Source organism: Taudactylus pleione, unplaced genomic scaffold, assembly GCF_031769625.1.
Source record: "Taudactylus pleione unplaced genomic scaffold, aTauple2 ptg000199l, whole genome shotgun sequence".
NCBI lineage: Eukaryota > Metazoa > Chordata > Amphibia > Anura > Myobatrachidae > Taudactylus > Taudactylus pleione.
The window spans coordinates 11,665,170-11,687,599 of NW_028284601.1; the positions used below are offsets into that span (position 1 = coordinate 11,665,170).

The window sequence follows — 22,430 nt, forward strand, 5'->3', positions numbered from 1 at the left end:
GTGATGTTATTTGGAGGCGTGTCTGCATGGCACGCCGCCAAATAACATCAGGCTGGGGGTTAAGCCCAGCACTCCGTCACTGGCTGGGCTTCCCCCAGCCCTCTCCCATCAGTGAATGGCTGCCGCGCGCATGCGCGTGGCATCCATTCACACTCTGGGGGTCCGGCACCTGTGCCGCTGTGTGGCAGGGGACCCCAGCCTCCCGATTTGACCACCCGTGGGCCAGAGTGGAACATTACTGTCCCGCTGAACTCAGGATGCTGGGGAGGGGTGCGCCCTCTACGGGTGGCACCCCTGTGCAACCGCACTGGTCAAACACCCTTAGAGCCGGCCCTGCCTGGTCATGAGAAGGGTTAAATTCTTATTCCTGCTCATGATGCAGTGTGAACGTGTACCCTGGGTCGATGCAACCCATGTCCCGTTCTCTGCATAGGAATAGCTGGTGCTTGGAGATGATCTCATCTCCTAGCACTGGCTCACCACATGATGCCCATGACATCATCGATCCAGCATTAGAGCCGAGTCAGGTTGCCAGTCTAACAGGGGTATCAACAAGGTTGCATCCGGGATGGGTGCATGAACATAATCCCGAGTGCGACCCAGCAGTCAGATGTAAAAGTAGTATTAGATTATACTTATAACCCACCCATCATTAACAAAGGCTGGCAAAGCATTAAGTTTGACCTCCTTCAGGCTTAGAAAGTCTTTTGTCAATCTAATAACAGCACTCACCCAAGGTCAGGAAATGGGAAGGATTTGCACCAACTCAACATTCATGGAATTACGTTTTGTTCTTTATTAAAAATAGTGATTTCTTGGCAATATGACCCAACAACATTGTTTTAGTCTTTTATATACAGTATCCATGAAAAAAGAACATAAAGCAGTTCTGAAGCATCATATTGATAACATGGTCTTGGGTTTATTAATTCTTTGAGTACCACTGCTGCACACTAGTTTTATATACATATATAATCCTCAGAGTGAATAGAAGGTGGCACTCAAAGATTCAGTCAGCAAGTTCAAGTATGATCCAAAAGTTTAATAGTTCTTTCAGAATCTTTAAATAGTTCTTTAGAGCAGAATTTTTGGCCAGGAAACTGGAGCAAAATCATTGGGTTCTTAACTTCTTACCCAGATTTTGCTATAGGGTCTGGCAATGCTTTTTGCATTCCTGCTTTAATATATGTACTATGTTAAAATAATGAAATGGTTACCTGTCCCCAGGCCGAGCTCATAGTCACAAATGCTTCATTTATACAAGATAAAACAGTATCTATGTCCTCGTCCTCATATTTATGATGATTTCCAAACATGATGGAGAAAATAATATTACAAACAGCTTTGCTGAAAATGTGTCGAGGATCAACGGATGATTCTGGAAGGTATGAAAGAAATGTTTTAATCTTCCCTTATTAACAGTTACTGTAAAAAAATAATATTAATCCTGCTAATTAGTTTTATGACCAATTGCAGCATTAACACAGTAGACAGCTTTTTTTTTAAACAAACAGTGAAGAACAATAAAGGCACACATCCATTTGCCGATATTACTGAGCGTGCACTTTGTCGTAAACGACCAGCAATGCGCGCTCCCGCTGGTCGTTTCCAACATAAATCATTGGACGAAAATGCTGTACAACCTGAAGGCAACGTCAGGTTACACAGCATAGGGGATTATTGATGTGCCTACAGTGAATGACTGATCGTTCAGTGTAGGCACAGCACAGACTATCAAACGACTGCACGATTTCAATGTCATAATCGTGCAGTCAGATTGAAGTCGGTTAGTGGATGTGTGCCTTGACTGTAAAGAAAATTGTAACCTGTTGATCCATATAAAACTGTACTGAAATCTCCTTGTCAATGTAAATGAAAGAGGAAGCAATTCAAAAGGGGTCTTTGTTATGGGAGATTTGATCTTATCATATATGGTTTTCCTGCTAAAGGTTTGCACAAATGGAGGGATGTGTAGGAAAGACCTTGATTGCTCCTTGCTAAGTGTGTAATGGATTTACAAATAGTGTACCACTGAAGTTCCGACACAAGTATTCATTCTATGGGTAACTTTAAATCGATGTTACCTCTGAAGTCCTATCAAAAAAACTGGATGGTGTACACCAGAATAATTAAATTTATCCAAGTGGGTTTATTTTTAATATAACTTTTTCTTATAGTACACATGTGTTACTTAGGTTCACACACACACACACATATATATATATATATATATATATATATATATATATATGTATATTTTTTTTTTTCCAAACTGCTTGCACTGTAGCTCTTGATGCTGGCGTACTAAGGGCCTAATTCATTACCTCACACAAATGCGTATGCAATAGCGATTATGCACCCAGTGCAACTGCGATAGTATGCTAACACTCTGCTGTTGCTATTCCCTCGCAGCACTACTCAAGGACACTCACTTTACTTAACACACATCCATAATGTTTAGCAAAACCATCGGTACAATAGAATACCATTGCAGCCTCGCGCACACTTACACAAGCCCTGACCTTACACAGAAATTGCTAACAACACGCACACGCTATGAGACCTCAGACTGCGCAGGCCATCGCAGTGGATAATTTATGCATGCCACTGCAACAGTGTTGAAATGCACTGGCAAGCCTGCATTCGCCCAACCAACCCCCCATCACCACCCACAAAGGCACTGTCAATCTGTCTGCCATGGGTCTGCATAGTCACAGTCCCAATCTCAATAGCAAGTTTGCTCACGGTGATGCATACGCAGAACGCAACAATCAGCTGATTAAGTGCGTAATCGCAGTTGCGTACGGTAGTGAATCAGGCCCTAAGTCAGTAAATAGTTTTCGGTAGAGTTTCATATTGTAAGCTTAGGCACATTGGGGACATTTAAGAAACAGTTTTACTTATTATCTATTTATAAAATCAGTAAGATATTATCCAGCATTGTAAATTGATGCAATCTTGATGCAAACAATTACATAAAAGAATGTAAAGATGTAACAATTCCCAAATAAGCTTACAATCTAAGATGTGTAGGATATACTTGATACAAAGTATTGTAAATATAATTGTAGCTGTTGGTGCAAATACATATCCATGGATATAAGCAATGAGCTAGTTGTAGGCTCTGCGGAGTTAGTGATTATTCAGTAAGTACAGTAATAGTTTCTGGCTATGAGCAGATGATTACAGGCACAGTGTTAGGAATTGATCTGTAATTACCACACTCAAGAGCAAAAAACTAGTTCCTGGCTAAGGACAGTTGATAATTACATGTATAGCACTAGTTTCTGGCTGTCTGCAATCAGTTAGAAGCATTGTGCTAGTTCCTGGTTCTGGACAGATGGTTATTACAGGTGATCTCCTGGCACTTTATGGGTAATTGTATAAAAGGGAGGTTTCGCACATCACCCAGATGTTCAAATAATTTTCTTAACAGTACTAGTAAAATAACAAAAATGTTCTAACAATGTTTTACCTATGCTATGATTACTTGTTGTGTTTTGTACTCAAGATTGTAAACTTTGTTTTTTTGAGAATTATTTACAGTGAAAATTTAAGGTGCAATTTTGCACATAGGCAACAATATGGGGAACTGCAGGGAGGATGCTTAAATGATTGGATGGCTTTAAAGATTGGGGGGGTGGTATTAATTTAATCCATGTTAAATAAAGTTGGCTAGTAAGAAATGCAGGCAGCATTTTTCCTGCATACAAAACACAAAAAAGAAAATTGCAATAATGGTTTCATTATGTCCCCTCCCCCTTTTCTTTTGTTCTGGTGGAGAAACCAATAAACTCTTAGGTCTTTAAAATGTTTTAGTTAACTAAAATTATACTCCAAACATTTCTGGTGCATTATAATTTCCCCTTCAGGGAATAAAAGGAAGGGCTTAGAAACTACCATAGAACAGAACTGGGAAAAATAAGCAGGATAGTCATTTAACCACTTAACCGACGATTTTTTTTCCCACAAAAAGCGCTCAAAATTTATCAGGGTTTTTTATGAGTGAAATAGGTGAGAAACGCCCATTTTAACTTATCCAAAATGGTTTCATAAAAATATATATATATATATATATATATATATATATATATATATATATACATATACATATATTTTTTTTTTTTTCTATTTGTTAAAAGAAAAGTCGTTTTTTAAAATAACTGAACATCAGAACCAACATCGGAACATCAGAAACACCGCAAAGTTCAATTTGAGACCAGATACCAGAACCAGGTATGTCAGGGGCTTGAGATGGGAGGTTAACTTACTTTTCCCCAGCAGCTGCTCAGTTGTGCAGGCGCTGGGTAGGGGTCCTGCTTTGTTGACCGACAACACAGCAGACAGAGGGGGAGAGGGTGCTGGCAAGCAGAGGGCCCGGAAGCTCCCTCTGAGAGCATCAGCTGTTGGAAGATTCTCTTGTTTATCTGACTGGATGAAATTTTACGTCCAGTTCGGATAAAGAACTGCCTGGTGTGGTCAGAAAATTACAACCATGCCGGGCAAGTGGTTAAATACAGTACACTACATGCTCTGAAACAAGTTCCACCATATAGCCTAAATAATTTTATCCAAATTTTTTTACACTTCTAACTTCTGATTGTATGTCTTCTGTACTAACCTTGAGTTTTCTTCAGCTCTGCCACCAGGCAATGAGTCTCTTCCTGAATGCGATCTTCAGTACTCCTTTTCCCAAGGCCCAAATCACGCAAAACGGGCATAGAGAACCGACGGAGCTCTCTCCACCTCTTCATGTTGGTGGTAAAAGCCAGACCTGTGAACACCAAAATAGATTCAATGATATCTTCATAGCTGTGAGATCTGTAAATGATAGTTTTAAAATTTAACTTTCTTGCAAACATTTGGGGAATGCAGTCCTTCAGTGGAGTCCTCAGGATAAACTTTAACTCCATCCTTTCCAGATTTTTTATTTTATAGGGAATATTGTAACTTGTATTCCTAAACATTCATCACTGGGGTCATTTACAGTGGAATAGGGAGGCTCGACACAACACAATAGCATTTTTCATTGTACATCTTGCTTTGATGACTTTGTAGCAGTAGTACTGCTTTGGATGACACGTTTATTGGAACACATTGGAATGTCTGATATGCAGGAATATTTAGTTGGACATGCTCAGCAAGAAAACAAACAGTTCTGTCTGTACTGTTATGATATTTCAGTGAAAGGTGTAGAACTCACAATAACATGAAAGTGCTCCTTTCTTTGTGAACATGCTGAGTGACCAGGAGAGTGTTTAGCCTCATTGCCAGTGTTAGTTCTGCACATTGGAGGCTACTTGTTCTTGTCACTTTGGCTTTTACTCTTAACAACATTCAGGGCAGGCAGCACAAAATTGCTGTTAACTTTTATGGATTCCTCTCTCTGTTTCTAACCCATGATTGTAGCTAGTTTTACCTTGATTAACTCCACAGAGCAGGATGTACAATTATTATTGCTATAAACTGATAAGCAGATTGGTTCTACGTGACAACTGGATACCAACAAGATTCTGTTTTCAGATCTGAACATAACCAAACAGCTCATCTCTTCTATAAATTGAGCGAAATAGTATTTATTTTACTGTTACTGAACTTCCTGCTAGAGGACATATTTGGTTACATTCTTAGATATGACTATGTAATGTATTATGTGCATATACGTGGCAATTCTGGTTGCCTTTAGCCATTGGAGTTCCTATGCAAATACCTGCCCAAATTCTTAGCCATATGCATCTATGTGCCAAAACCATATCCAGCCATGAAAGAATTAATCGTCACTAATAATGGCACTTACATCTATAGATGTGTCCTGCTACATCCTTGCTCATAACTTGGCATTCTGGCTTCCCTGCCATGGCATATCAATACACGTTATGACAGATATGCGCGTTGTGACGTGGCATAATGTATGCCGTGAAAGACTACAAGTCATGCAGTACACAGTTTAACCGCTGGGTGGTGCATGCTCAGTGCATGAATACTGCAGTACTGAATACAATACTGTAGCAGTGGATGGTATACACTTATAAGGTTTATTACTGTTGGTATATGGAACCCGCCAGACTGAATAGGATATTCCATTCTACGTCTCCACTTTGTTGGAGAGGTTGTGGAAAGACAGGAACCTTCATTCATATCTGGTGGTCCAACCCAAAGATTATAGTTTTCTGGGATTCAGTGGCAGCCCCAATGAGTAGGTTGATTAACCAAATAATTACCAGAGATTTGTGGTCTTTTCTTCTGGGGCTTCCTATTGCATCTTTAGATAAACTATCAGATAAGCTAGTCTCCCAGATTCTTAATGCAGCTAGATGCCTAACAGCTTCTCATTGGAAGCATCCTGACCCTCCTTCCCTACAAGCCTTTATCAACAAAATATGGCATATAGCTCCCCCCCCTTCCTCCCCCCCTCTATTTGATTTGATATTCTGTATATCTATTGTTTCATAATTTAGCAGAAGATTATTATTACTAATGTATACTGACTGTAACTAAACCGTCTTTTATTGTTATATGTTTGTAACTAAACCGTCTTTTATTGTTATATGTTATTTGTATGTTAATGTGTATTTATTTACTCATCATACTTTTTATTAATCTGAAGTTCTTAGAAAACTCTTAAAAAAAATTTAATTAAAAAAAAAATTAAAGATAAGGTCAAAAACTGCAACTAAATGTGGGCACTTTAGTATTTTTTCAATCATTTTCTCATTTCAGTCACAGTTAAATGCCTACAACTATTATTCTTTAAACAAATGGTAGTTATCTCTAAACTCTCTTATCCTTAACTTTCTTCACTGTTCTCAACCAACAGGTCATGTGGGCTCCAGAGAGACTCTCTCCCCCCAAAAATCTTACCCTCTCTTTTCTTAATCTACTGAACTCATTGTACAAAATTTTATAAAATGAATTACAGGAACTAACATGTCTGTAAGATCACTTTGCTGTAGTTACTGCTCTTTATTGTGATAGGTTTCATACTTATTATTCTGTTCTATAATTATTTTACTGTGAATTGTGTTAGTATGCTTACAATTTACATTGTTATAATATTTTAAAAATATTCTGGTTATTTAAAATCTACAATTCATTGATGGATGACCATTACACAAATGGGAAGAGTAGCCTCAAAAAATAGATCACGAGGATTCCATTTTTAATAAGGAATACATGATAACAAACCCCAGCATTTCTTAACATTATGGTACAAGAAGATAGCACCGGGTACTAATGAAACAATGGCAGAACATACAGTAGAATATAAAATGATAGTTTTATTACAAATATAGCCAACAAAACACATTTCTTAAAATGGCACAAATGAAACAGACTAGCAGTGCAGCAACATAGTTAGCAGTTTAATAAACAGATACAGGTAGGCAAAGGTCAACATTTTTAATATATTTGTAGATAAATATGGCATATGATGCAAATGAAAATGAGTAGCAAAACAGAATGACAGTATACTTAAAGATAGAAATTGGCAAAGTCAGCATTCCTTAATAAGAATTCAAAAAGATGCTGCTGGGCACAAATTAAACAGTCACAGAACAGCGATATGAGAATTTGCAGAACATCTTATGGGGTTCACCTTGACATGGTGGATGGGAAAACATTTGTGGGCAAACATGTACTAAGAACCTCACTTATACTCCATGTTAATTGTAGAATTTTTCAGGATTATTTTGATCATATGGTTCTTATTACAGTACCTAGAGTGTGCGCCTGCATTCTATATCACCTGCATTGTACTACAAGTCTCAGCATGGCAGCACCACTTATGTTTAAAATTAGGGTGTGCAGTCCAAGCCCCCTTCCCTTTCCACTATATATGTGTATATATTGTACAATTGAAGGCTGATACTCCATCTGTTTGGTATTTGCACCCCACCCATCTACCCTTAGGTGTTTTTAATCATCAGCCCAGGTTCTTACATTTCTGTCTACATATTAGAATGGACACTATTATAGGTATATCCTGGATAAATGACAATGTGTTAGTATTAGAGATGTTAGGGACCCATCTTATGGGGTTCACCTTGACATGGAGGATGGGGAAACATTTTTGGCCAAACATGTACTAAGAACCTCACTAATATTCCATTTTAATTGTAGAGTTTCATTGGATTATTTTGATTATTATTGTTCTTAGTACCAAGAGTGTGCACATGCATTCTACATCCCCTGCATTGCACTACAAGTCTCAGCACCTCTTATTAGTTTTCAAATTAGCATGTGCAGTACAAGCTCCATCCCCCTTTCCAATTTTCAGAAAATGCAATACCTTGGCAGGTACTAGCCTTTAAAATGGGCATTCTGTTTTTATCGGTGTCACTACTAGTAAAAAATATTCCCATAATGAGACTTTTCTTGCCATTGAGTGTGGTGCATGTAATCTTGAATATTTGTAAGAATTAATCACAGTGATATTATTATCAGTATGCTTTACTTTGACTAGATCTTAACTAGTAAACTTCTGCCAGCACTAGTAATAAAATGCTCCTGTTTAAATGTATCCACAACAATAGCAATACAGCTGTGTACTTCAGGCACTCAACAATGAGACAATTACAATATTCTCTTTTTTAACTGACACCATACTAGGTGATAGCACATTGAGGTGGAAAAGGTGGAAATGGTTTTACTTTGAAATTCAGCCACCAGCACACATTACTGTATTGTAGTATTATTTGATTTCTTAGAGCAGAAGAAAGGTAACATTCTAATGTATAAGAGCTACAGTAGAAAATGACAGATGTAACTTCCAGCATCAAAATGAGAGCTGCCAATTCCAGAGGGATAACACTTGCTACCAGAAAAAAAAATCCGTCAAACAATCTAAATACTGCACTGTGCTAAATCAGGGGATGGGCATCAGTACAGCGGTACCTTTGAGCTAGAGCCTTGGCCTTGATCTGTGTAAGATAACTGTGAATACTCCTCTCTTCATCTTCTTCACACATTTGAAGCCATTACTATTGGAAATACTACATCAAACTCCATTTTCTACCTACATGTTTTGAAAACTCTCCACCTTATTTTTATATTTAAATCACTGTACTTAGTATTACTTGCAGCTACCTTTTCTTCTCTGACTCGAGTCAAGACACATGTCTATTTCCCAAGTCAGTGTTTTCCATTTCATGTTCTATTATTTGGGTGTATTCCAGTACCTGCTGCTAGGCTGTCTAAGGTGTGGGTCTGTAGATTGAGATGTGATTACTTCCCACATTAGGCTCACTCCCAGGTTCAAGTGGTGACATGCTTACAGTTGAGTCTTTATTACTTTGTAGATTATAATCACCTGATCCCATGCCAATTACAGTTATACTTGTTATTGTGAGGTGATAATTTTGTTGCTAATGTTTATTCTGATCAATTAATTATATTATATTAATACAGAGTGTTTTGCAATTGTAGGGCGGAGAGCCAGACACTCACTTTTACAGTGATCTTGGGACAGCTGCAGATCTGTACAGAGATGTCCAAATCTCTGCCAGGGTTAATATAATATGCATACAATGTTGGGGGAGAGCTGCGCCATTTGACCAGATGTGAATATACTGATAGCTAAAGAGAATAATTGTGTGTGTGTGAGTAAGATTAATGGTTATGAGTGAATCAGAGTCCGAGCTCGGGTCCTTCAGCCAGTTCCAGATCTGGCGTGTGTTTTGGATTACATATAGAGTATTTCCAGGACCATAATGGGCTCAATAGTCTGGTGCTGGTTACATTTTTGGAGTGGAGCCCATGCCATTTAAAAAAATTAATAAACTCAACTATAGCACATAGAAGTCTACACAGATCAGTGTGATCTGTGCAGTGCTTCTGCTGAACAACCAGCTCCCAGGCAGTTCTACACATTTTAGTCCAATAAGATTGAACACGCACTTGGAGACACGATTCCATACACCATAGGAAACCACAATTCAGTCAAATATGATTCTTGGTAAATTTGTGAGTTTGCTTAAGAAAAACTAACTCATGCCCCAGAGATGCCGTACATGTTTATTCATGGTGTCTGTCCATGATTAAACACAGACGGCATTCCTGGGGCATGAGTTAGTTTCCGTCCATGTTTAATCACGGACAGACATGATTCTTAGTATATAGCCCTGCGGAATCAGTAGTAATAAGAGCAGGAATATATAAAAGTGTAAAAATGTTTGATCATGTCTGGAAAGGCAGAAATGGTACAAAACAAACCACCATGGGTCATAAACACAATACTGTAATGAGTGCACAGCAAATGGGTACACAACAAACAGGTATCTGAATGTACTGTAGGATTAGTGAACAGCACTAGGCCTGGCAGATGATTCACACAGTTTAATTCTCTAGTAGACTAACTCATGCTTAGATACTGTGTCTTATAGAGCACACAAGCCTACTCAGTTTATCTGAGGAAGGGAAAGTTATTTCAAAGTGTCTAAAGATGTAACCCCTTCCTCATATATCGAAGACCATGATGCCAAAATAAGCAGATGCAGTTAAAATCGATGGCCGGGATGCTGTCTGTTGAAATCCCTACCCGGGATCTAACATAGGCAACTAAATCCTGATGACAGACCACAGACCAATGCCGGGAACCCGACTGATGGCATCCTCAAAGGTAAGCCGGGGTGCCCTTAGTTGTTAGTCGTGAGAAGGGGTTTAGCTTTAGGCACAACAGGGGGGTTAGAGAAAAGCTTTAGGGGGGTTAGGGTTAGGCACCACTAGGGGAGGTTAGGGACTAAGCAGAGAAGGTTAGGTTCAGGTACTAACAGGGAGGGGGGGAGTTAGGGTGCTCAGTGGGATGGGTTAGGATTAGGGTGCAAGAAGGGAGGGTTAGCGGGAGAAGGTTAACATACTTACCCGACCCCTGTCGGGATTCCCAGCATCGGGATGCCGCTGTTGGCATTTTGACAGCAGGCATCCCGAATTCTGGGATTTCATACCCAACCCCAAAATAAGACATCATCAAGTTCAGCATGGGCAGAATTAGTTTGGTTGTGTCCCCAGAATGAGTGTTTGGGACAGCGCTATGCACTAATTGTATGACACTAATCAAAGCTCCAAATATTATACGTTAAATGAAACATATTATGATACTAGCCTAAATCTAAAATATTACCAAGCCCTGTTTACAATGGTAAATCTGGCACAGAAGTCAGGAGAGTCTTGATCCAGATCTGTAAAATTTTAGCAACAATTTTTATTATAAAGAAATACATTTTCAAGGATTATGAATAGGGTTAAGAATTTAATCTTGTGACAGGTTAGTAACAGTCTCAGATGAGGCTAAAAGAAGGATATAAATACCAGAATCAAATTGATAATTTAGTCAGTGCTTATCGTATATGTCACATATGTCATACAGAGGAGGTCTATAAACATCACCTAGTAGTTAAAATAAGGCATATTTTTCCATTAACAAATATCAAGATCTTTGTTTTATAAAGATAGCCAAGTATTTTTTGCATGCCTGAACAATTGTGAAATGTTTTAATTTATAACTGACGAAAACTGTTATAAGTACTTCAATCATGAATATTGTATAAATGGCACTGGAACACTGGCCAAAACGCACAGTTTATTTACTGTGGATCCCTTATTTTAGTAAGGCCAAATCAATATTGACTTGTTTTCATGACATTTCATTGTTCTTGAAAACATACTTTATGTTCTACAATCTTTTTCATGTAAGAGACAGAAGGTTTGCATCTCTTGCTTATCTTTTAACCAAAACTTTCTTAAATAATAACACATTAGATATCAGCATGTTTTTCATGGCACCCCTTGGGCCAAATGTTTCTTCATTTAATATATTTTGAGAAATTTTCAAAAAGTAAATTGATTACGTGTTGCCCTTAGGTTCGGTCATGTGGTGTTGGACATATTGGTTGGACATATTTTATGATTGGCAGCCACCAGCTCTGGCTTGGTCAATTACACAAACCATAAATAACATAATTTGCTCCTAGATCACAACTGGTGATACCCCTGCAAGTGCCCCGTATCACAACAGGATGGGAGGACAAAAATAGAGCCTGCTCTGCTCAGCCACTGCAGCATGTGGAGGCTTTCTGTCTGCTTGCTGTGCTGACATCTTTCTTGTGCTGGTCTTGATAAAGACCCTTCGGGGCCAAAACATTGACTGATTATGATGATTTCTGCATGAACACAATATCTTCACCTAATTCTGTAATGGTGAGTGCCCTAATTTGGTTGCATAATCAATTACCTGGAGAGATTATATATATATATATATATATATATATATATATATATCCTCCATGCAAGCTCTCGGCACTCTGGCTAAGTAAAAATATAATAAAGTCCTGGGTGTCATCTCAAATAGAATATCCAATATAAAACAAGTGTGATGCAACCGGCACTCTCAGTGTAAAAGTGAAATCAATTAGAGGGTTCCAGTCCTCTGTAGCAGTTCAATGTTTCAAATTTAATACAAATTTTTCATCAGGAACAACATACATAAAACAAATCTTACCTTAAATACCAGTGGTATATCCTCCACCATGACTAATCACTGCTTCCTCGTGTCCGGACTGCAATGCTGACGTCATGCCCTGCGCCGTGCCTCAGCGGGTCTGACAGCCGACGCCGGATCCAAGATTGCCGGGCAACCCTGGCTCTAAGCAGATAACTGTGCCAGAAAATAATTCAAAACACAATGAAACAAATCCATATATAGCCATAAAGACGTTTAAAGAAAACAATTTAATGATAGACTTTCATTCAGACCAAAAGGTCTGACGGTGTTCAAGTCATGTATCCAGCGAGCTTCTCTTTGTAATAACTTTCTGGCACGATCACTTCCTTTTAGATCAGGAGGAATATGGTCAATCATCTTGTATTTCAGTTATGTCCACATTCTCTAAAATGCCTTGCCACAGGTTGTTCGGTAATTCTACTTTCTAATGCCATAAGTATGGTACTCATATGAAGTGCATTTCTTTCCTTGAATTGTCTGATAGTTTTGCCTATATAGTACAATTCACATTAGCAGTTGATGTAATATATGACAAATTGACTGCTGCATGTGAGTCTTTGCTTAATTTGCAGACTTTTTCCAGTATGTGGATGAAGAAAGCTGTCACCCGTCTCCAAATAGGTACAGGTGGTACAACCTAAACACTTAAAATTACCATTTTTTTTACTTAAAAAGTGTGTAGGTTTTTCTTTACCCATTTGAGTCACAGCCATACTCACAACCATGTCAAGCATATTACGACCCGGTTTATGACAAGGCAATAATTTAGAATTCCTTAATAGCGGTTGAGATTCTTCCATATTGATTATGGGCCAAAAACGCTTTGCTGTTCTTTTTACATTGTCGCTCGCTGTGGAGTTCTCATTCATCCAAATCATGGTATTATCTAAACTCTTCAGTGGCATGGTTTTGTTTAACATGCTTTCCCTTGTAATCGTCATAGCTTTATCCCTTGCTTGTTTTAATGACTCTCTTGGGTACCCCCTTGTCAAAAATGTATTATAAATAATGTCCATTTGTTTCTTTTCATTATCCAAGTCAGAACAAATGCGGCGGACTCTGAGAAATTGCGAGTAAGGCAAGCCTTTTTTTAGGGAACCAGGATGACAGCTAGATGCTAATAATAAATTGTTGGCATCCGTTGGGTTTTGATACACCAAAGTCTTGAGTTTGTCCAATGTAATTTACACATCCATAAAATTTATTTATTTTTGATTTATTTCATAAGTGCATTTAATATTTGCATCGCTGGATTTCACATCTGCCATCATCTATTGAAATTCCTCCTTAGTACCGCTCCACAATATAAACACATCATCTGTATAGCGGGCATAAAAAATTATTTTAGTGGCATGTTGTTGTTTCTCAAAAAACAAGCCCTTCTCCACCTTAAACATGAAAGCATTTTCATAAGCGGGGGCCATGCAAGAACCCATTGTGCAGCCCAATGTTTGTATGTAGAATTCTCCATTAAAGAGGAAATAAATCCTAGTCAAAACTTTTTCTAAAAGTTCCAAGAAAAAAGGTAATTTAGTACCCCTATATTCAATATTGTCCTCAAGGAGGTCCCTCATGGCTTCCAAACCCCAATCATGGGGTATATTGGTGTATAGGTTGACTATGTCTGCTGTACATAGCCATATATCTGTGGGAAGAGTATTAAATGACTGCAATTTGTTAAAGAACATTGTGGTATCTCTCAGGTATTTGTTTTCCATTTGTATGACCGGCTGTAGATAATGATCAAGACATTTGGATACATCATAAAAGAGGGAATTTCTGGCCAAGATTATGGGCCATCACGGAAGTTTTTTAGTGTCCTTATGCAGCTTTGGGATCAAGTAGAACACCGGTACAGTAGGAGATTCCATCAATAATCAGGTAGCAACCTGTTTGGTAACTATTTTGCTTTCCACTGCTGACTGTAAAATGTTTTCCAATTCCATTAGAAAACATGAGGTAGGATCTGTGTCTAACTTACTGTAGACATTAATGTCGGCCAGTTGGTTATTCGCTTCAGTGACATAATCTTTAAGATCCAGGATGACGATACCGCCCCCCTTATTGGCTGGGCGGATTACTATATCATATATAGATATTGGAAGAAAAATAGGAATCAACTACAAAGTGAGTGCACTCAAACCCTCTTTTACAATTAAATTATAATAATTTTATTAGACATCATTTAAAAAAAAAAATAAAAAAAAATTATTCAGTATTATAATTTTTATTTTTATTTTATATAGTATTACAACGAGCAATCGGGTATTAGTATATTATTTTAATGCCAATATGTGGCTAATATATTTAATTAAGTAATTAACATCATTATGCCCATAATTAGGGCTTTTGAGCGAAATATTAAAACCACAAAGAAGAAAAATACATAGAGTGAAAGATAGAAATTTATATGTGAAAGATTATATAGACATAATCAATAAATTGATTAAAAACAAGGTCATGTGCTGTCCTTATTTGTAATTATGAGATGTATGGCTGTGTGCGATGTAGTCCTGTGGATAGTATAATTAATTCAAGATATCTATATATTAAGCATGCAGTTCAAACATCAGGAAAGTATCTTCTTAACATGTGTTGGAAGGATTACAATGTTGCATACATTATGTTGTAAGAATAGTTACATTTAGCATAGAAACAAATGTTACTACTCGTGTTCAGTAAGGGAGAAAAGCTGTTTGTATTCTTGCAGGTTACAGCTGCTGTTTATATAGCATGTATTTATCATTAATTAACCCAACAACATTTATAGCTTTACTCATACTCCATGTGAGACTGTATATGTTTGAATGGGTTAATGCTCCTATCTCAGAAACAGCTTGTGTCAAGCTTGCTTTGACAGTGTTGGAGCCGTAAGATCTTTACTACAGACCTTTAATGTAATAGTGTAGATCTAAGCCGTACTAGCCTTAAATCAACTGGTGACAGATTAATATTCACCTAAAACTAATTATGGCCATTCATCAAGTTTCTCCGTATACAGGGCAATGGTATGCCGCTCTGCTTAATCCCCGTTTGTCTTATCCGACAGTCTTACTATAAATTAGGGATGTGCAGGCTCGGATAGGTTCGAGTTTGCACGTGGAGTTCGGATTTTTCCCTCCAAAAAAACGGAACTCAGAACGAGGCAAAACGTCATCTTACATGGACGAACATCATCATTCCTGGACAAAAGACCAGGAATGATGATGTTCGTCCATGTAAGATGACGTTTTGCCTCGTTCTGAGTTCCGTTTTTTTGGAGGGAAAAATCCGAACTCCACGTGCAAACTCGAACCTATCCGAGCCTGCACATCCCTACTATAAATCATGCCCTTTTCTTTCACAATCACTGACACCCTTGTTGTAATTATTTGGTCTCTGCTAATAGATATGCAGCGTGAGTCTAATACTGGGAACAGTATTACTAGACTCCCTACTGCACTGTATAGGGTTTCTCCGTGGGACACATGTACAGCCGCACCATCACTGAGTAGTATTATTCAATAACAAGTACACTCACATAGGTGAATATACACTGTCTAGTAAGACCAAACACATGCGTTTCCTTTCATTCAATTCTCCTTAGTGCAGTGCCGGCATCAGCGTGACTAACACACGGAGTTTGGCTATATCATACACATAAATATTTATATCAGGACAATTTTCTTCAATATATAAACGGATGTCATTTCCAAGTTAAGTCACACAACAGCTAGATTCATATACATAGTATGTTTAACAGGACAGCACACGGCAATCGCCAATGCGCATTTCGCTTTGATAGCTTTCTCAAGGCATATAGAGCCGTCGCCCGCCAGGTTGAATATTTAAATAGCACTTCCAGTCCAATCACAAGGAAGGATAGAAGCCTCCAATAGGTATTAGTGTTACATAGGGTATATTCCTTATTTCTCTTCCTATAGGTCCCTCTTTCTCTTATGAGGATATTCTAATGTTATCCATGTATTCATTCTATTAAAATTAATAATCAATATAGATATATATATATATTATGGTTATAATATTAAAGAAATCACGGGCATAATTCTAATGTTTTAGTTCATTATTATGTCATCTTGTTAATATAAATTATTAGTATATATACACTCTATTTACATTTAACTCTAAATTTTGTTTATACATATAAATCTTGATACCATATATTTCTATATATATATTTTGATTAAAATTAGAGCATATTTAGTTCAAATTAATATTTAGTAACTAAATGGAGTATGAGTAAAGCTATAAATGTTGTTGGGTTAATTAATGATAAATACATACTATATAAACAGCAGCTGTAACCTGCAGGAATACAAACAGCTTTTCTCCCTTACTGAACACGAGTAGTAACATTTGTTTCTATGCTAAATGTAACTATTGTTACAACATAATGAATGCAACATTGTAATCCTTCCAACACATGTTAAGAAGATACTTTCCTGATGTTTGAACTGCATGCTTAATATATAGATATCTTGAATTAATTATACTATCTACAGGACTACATCGCACACAGCCATACATCTCATAATTACAAATAAGGACAGCACATGACCTTGTTTTTAATCAATTTATTGATTATGTCTATATAATCTTTCACATATAAATTTCTATCTTTCACTCTATGTATTTTTCTTCTTTGTGGTTTTAATATTTCGCTCAAAAGCCCTAATTATGGGCATAATGATGTTAATTACTTAATTAAATATATTAGCCACATATTGGCATTAAAATAATATACTAATACCCAATTGCTCGTTGTAATACTATATAAAATAAAAATAAAAATTATAATACTGAATAATTTTTTTTTAAATGATGTCTAATTAAATGATTATAATTTAATTGTAAAAGAGGGTTTGAGTGCACTCAATTTGTAGTTGATTCCTATTTTTCTTCCAATATCTATATATGTCCATTTTTGAATCAATGGGTAGCACCTGATAATTTGGAGCAAGCACATGTTGACATAATTCTGAATGGCATGACCAGCTTAAAATACCACCCCTCATAGATTTATCAATACTTTACCTGGTGCGGGTTCTCTTTGAAAATTTGTTACAATGGATTACTATATCATCATACGTAGAAAATGCTTTCAGAGCTCCGCATTCTTTGGGACTTAAATTGTTTGTGAAGTTTTGTTCAATATCATCATTATTCTCCACACTGTTGTTCAGAATTTTGGTATAAATTTTAATGGCATGATTTGAGGAGATAGGATCAAACAAAGTTTTTGATTTAATGGGGCCTTTTTCAGATGCTGTGAAGTTTGCTAAAACAGACTCCTGGTCCCCAAAGTATTCTTTGAGGCGTAATTGTCTATTAAAACGGCATAAATCAATTTTACTATGTAATTTATTATGCCTATTAGTGGGGACAAAACTTAGTTATTTTTTAAGGACTTGCTCCTCTTCCTCCATCAAAACACTGGATGAGAGGTTGTAAATCAGTTCTTCTTTTTTGCCCTCTGACCTCCTCTGCCTCTGACATTGTCCTCCTCTCCTGTTACATGTTCTTTTGTACAATCTTTTTTTGCCTGTGTTATAACCCCTAAAGGGGGATGTTGAGTTGTTGTTCGTGAGCGCGTACTGACACATTGTATCTCGCTGTTTGAAGAGTGTGCTCTGCTTGAGGTTTTGGTTTCTAACAGGAACCATTTTCCCCTTCTAAAGTGTGGGGCTTATCTATTACTGGTTTGAGTGTTATATACCCTTAAACCTTAATCAAATTGCAGTAATTCATTACTCTTCCCAACAGATATATGTCTATGTATGGCAGACATAGTCAGCCTATATACCAATATACCCCATGATAGAGGTTAGGTAGCCATGAGGGACCTCCTAGATGACAATATTGAATATAGGGGTCCTAAATTACCTTTTTTTCTTGGAACTTTTGGAAAAAGTATTGACTAGGAATTATTTCCTCTTTAATGGAGAATTCTACATACAAACATCGGGCTGTGCAATGGGTTCTTGCGTGGCCCCTCCTTACATGAATTCTTTCATGTGTAAGGTGGAGAAGGGCTTGTTTATTGAGAAACAACAATATGCCACTAAAATAATTTTTTATAGCAAATTATTTTTATTAAATAAAAGTATCAAGTCATTACAGGCAGAATAAAAAAAAGAAAAACAAACCATTTCCGAAATGATAACACAATATAAACCTGCAAAATAAGGTTTCGATCAGATCCAAAAAATTCAAAATTTCCTGATAACAATAAAGAAATCCTTTCTAATCAAAATAAAAATATTACACAGCAAAATATTTGTTAGAAACTATAACATTTTAGGGGAAAGACAAGACAATTATGTAAAAAGGGGAGGGGAAAATATAAAATACAAAGAGAAAAAAATACAAAGAAAGAAAGAAAAAGGAGGAATATAGAAGAGAAGAGAAAAAAGAAAGTTGCTGCATGGTTGGAGTGTAGATCAAAATGAGGCTACTACAACTTTTAAGGTGTATATTGGCTCCCCTAGGTCACATATGGCCTAGGTAGGAGATAGATAAAACTTACACAGGTGTAGGTTGGCTACAGAGAATGGCTCTATAGGACACAGAGTCCTTAAAGTCCATCCAGCGAGATCAGGTAACCCTAAAGGGTTCGTAATTGCCATCAGTGGAGGTCACCAAATCATCCATTTCCATATATAAATCTATTCTCATGAACCAATCAGCAACCATGGGAGGAGAGGAGGAGCACCACCTCACCGGGATAACAGTCTTTGCCGCATTATTCAAGTGACATAATAAAGACTTTTTGTACCTCGAGGGGGTCCCAAATGACAGCTGGAATAACCAAAACTGTGGAAACTGGTTCACCAAGGATTATGTCTGAGAGGCAAATCACTTCTGACTAAAAGGGCCGGAGAAGTGGGCAATGCCACCAGATATGAAAAGGGTTACCCGGGCATTCGAGGAGTGCCAACATATATTGGGCACCCCAATCCCCATTTTAGAGAGAGTATCTGGGCACTTGTACCATCTCGAGATGAGCTTGTACTGAGTCTCCACAACAGAGGTACTCTTGGAGCTAGCGTGTGCTGATACAAATATTTTTCTCCATTGAGTTTCATCTAGACTGGAACCAAGTTCAAGATTCCATTGTTCAGTAAAGCTGGGGAGGGATATGCCAGAATCTGAGGAGAGAGAGCTGTCGAGAAAGGAAATGAGTTGGGCTTGCGCATAGCCGCTCAAAAGGAGTATAAACCCTATTCGGAGTCTGGGGTGTTCCCATGGACTGTAAGAAGTTACGGACCTGAAAATAGTGCCAGTATTCATTTACCTGCAGCTTCCATCAATCACATACCTCTGCAAAAGATAGTACGCTACCATTACAAAACAACTGTCCTACCCTAAAAAGGCCTGCTCTCAACCAAGAATGGAAGGCAATATGATCTATCCCCGGGGGGAAACTATCATTATAGAGGAATGATGTTAGAGGGGAATTAGGAGCAAATAGCAATGGGGATCTTCTCATGTTCCTCCAACAGGAGAGCATAGGACAAATAGTGGGGTGTATATTAGTAAGGAGGACAGGAAGCCATGGAGCTATTGACAGGGGGATCTCAAGTACTTGTTGTTCTATACTTATCCATTGTTTAAGGGAGTCAGATCTAGTCCATTCTAAAATGTGGTGTAGGAGGCATGCTTGATGGTATCTATTAATATTTGGAAGGCAGATGCCACCTCTATCCTTGTGATGGAACATAAGATCTCATTTCAAACGGGGTCTACTTCCCTTCCAGATGAAATCTCTAATTACAGTTTGGACGTCTAGTATCCACTTAGGTGATAGTTTGATCGGGAGAGTTTGTAGGAGGTATAGAATCCTAGGTAAGAAGTTCATCTTTAGCACACCTAGTCTTCCAAACCCCAAAAAAGGTTTGGTTTTCCATATCTGCAAATCCGAATGGAGTTTGGCTAGTAGGGGGACAAAATTAGATTCAAAAAGATGTGTAAGGTTTCTAGTTAGGGTAACACCAAGATATTTTAAGTGGGTTGTATGCCAGGCAAAGGGGAATGATGATTTGAGACCAGCTACCATCTGGGAAGGGGCAGTAATGTTTAAAGCAACAGATTTCGAGTAGTTAATTTTAAAGTTAGAAAGGTCCCCAAAGATCTTAAACTCCTCTAATAAATTTGGAAGTGAAACTATAGGGTTCGTAATTGTGGCCAATAAATCATCAGCAAATAGAGCAAATTTATATTCCTCCCTGCCCACCCTGAAACCCGATATATCTAAATTTGAGCGTATGGATCATGCCAGGGCCTCCATACATAGTACAAAAATCAGGGGAGACAAAGGGAATCACTGTCTGGTTTCATTTGCTATGGGGAATGAGTTTAAGAGGGAACCGTTAATTCTGATTCTCGCAGATGGAGACCTATATAAGGCAAGGATACGTTGCAGGCAAACAGGACCTAATTCCATTTGCCTCAAAACCCCTGACATAAAGTCCCAATCAACATGATCGAACACCTCAGCGTCGGTAGACAACAGAATAGATGGGGTATCCATCGAAGGATGACATGGTGGATAAGCGCTATAAGTTTGGAGGTGTTATCTCTGACCTCGCGACCTGAGACAAACCCCACCTGTTTGCTATGAATGAGAGAAGGTAGGGAATATTTGAATCTATTTTTGAGAAGCTTCACAAATAGTTTGAAGTCAACATTAAGAAGGGAAATTGGTCGATAGCTGGGGCAGAGGGAGGGGTCCTTTCCATCTTTAGGAATTACTGTGATATGGGCTTCATAGATTGTTTAGAAAAAGGCAAATCATCTGAAATATTTTTAAATGCTTTTAGAAGCAGGGGGGCTAGTTTGCCCCGGAAGGCTTTATAGTAATTAATAGTAAAGCCATCAGGGCCAGGGCTCTTACCAGAAGGGGAGGTTTTGATAACTTCCTCTAGTTCCAGTAAAGTGAAGTGTGTCTCTACACTGTCATCTCTGACCAGGATGTCGAGTTTAGGAAAACTGTCTTTAGAAAGATAAGTTTCGATAGCTCGGTGTTTCCCGTTGGCATCGGTGAAGGCTGCGGAGGCTGGTAAGTTATAAAGTGAAGAGTAGTACAAGCAGAAGGCTTCCGTAATTGTGTTGGTATCACGGAGGGTCTGACCTCCTACGTCCTTGACAGAGGAGACAAACAAATGCATTATTTGGGTTCTGAGAGCATGTGCCAACATTTTCCCAGGTTTATTACCCCAGTGGAAATAGCGGCTCCTAAACTTCCTGAAGGAGTATCTAACTTTTTCTAGTAAACGTTTATTTAGGGCAGAGTGAGTTTGAGTTAGTTCTGTAAAAACATCAGGGGACAGGGAGGATTTATGAACAGATTCCAAATTAAGAATTTTTTGCAAAAGGGAGTCTATTTAGCTGAGACATTGTTTCTTTAGAAAAGAGCCTAATTGGATGCATTTTCCCCTCAGAACAGATTTATGCGCCTCCCATATGGTAATATTAGAGGTATCAGGCTTATCATTACAGTCAATATAAACATCTAGTGCTTCTAAAAGCTGTGCTCTACAATAATCATCTGTCAACAATGATTCATTAAAACACCATGATCTAAAGATAGGGCTAGAGGAAGTGAGAGAAAGATCAACACTCATAGGGGCATGATCTGACCATATAGTTACACCAATCGAGGCAGCCTGGACCAGATGGAGGTGGCAATGGCCAATAAGTATATAGTCAATTCTAGAGTAGGAATGGTGACAGCTGGAATAGTGGGAGTAGTCCCTGTCAGAGGGGTGATACAATCTCCAGATATTGGACAGCTGGCGGGCATGCAACAGGCACCTTACCTTTCTCAGCGATCGATATGGGACGCAGAAGGAACCAGTTGAAGTATCTTGAGAGGGGTCAAGGGCCCAGTTGAAATCGCCCCCAACTATCAGAGTTCCCTGCTGAAGCTGGTCCA

General features: G+C 38.0%; 1 protein-coding gene across 1 annotated transcript in view; it reads right to left on the reverse strand.

Annotated features, from left to right (window-relative positions):
• Positions 1-22,430, reverse strand: part of LOC148518799 (cytochrome P450 2G1-like) — a 75,553-nt gene that overhangs the window by 36,911 nt on the left and 16,212 nt on the right. Inside the window, exons 3-4 of the mRNA XM_088477127.1 lie at positions 4,622-4,774; positions 1,218-1,378 (exon numbers count right to left, since the gene is read on the reverse strand). Of these exons, the coding sequence (XP_088333253.1) occupies positions 1,218-1,378; positions 4,622-4,774 (314 nt within the window). The remainder of the gene's footprint in view (positions 1-1,217; positions 1,379-4,621; positions 4,775-22,430) is intronic.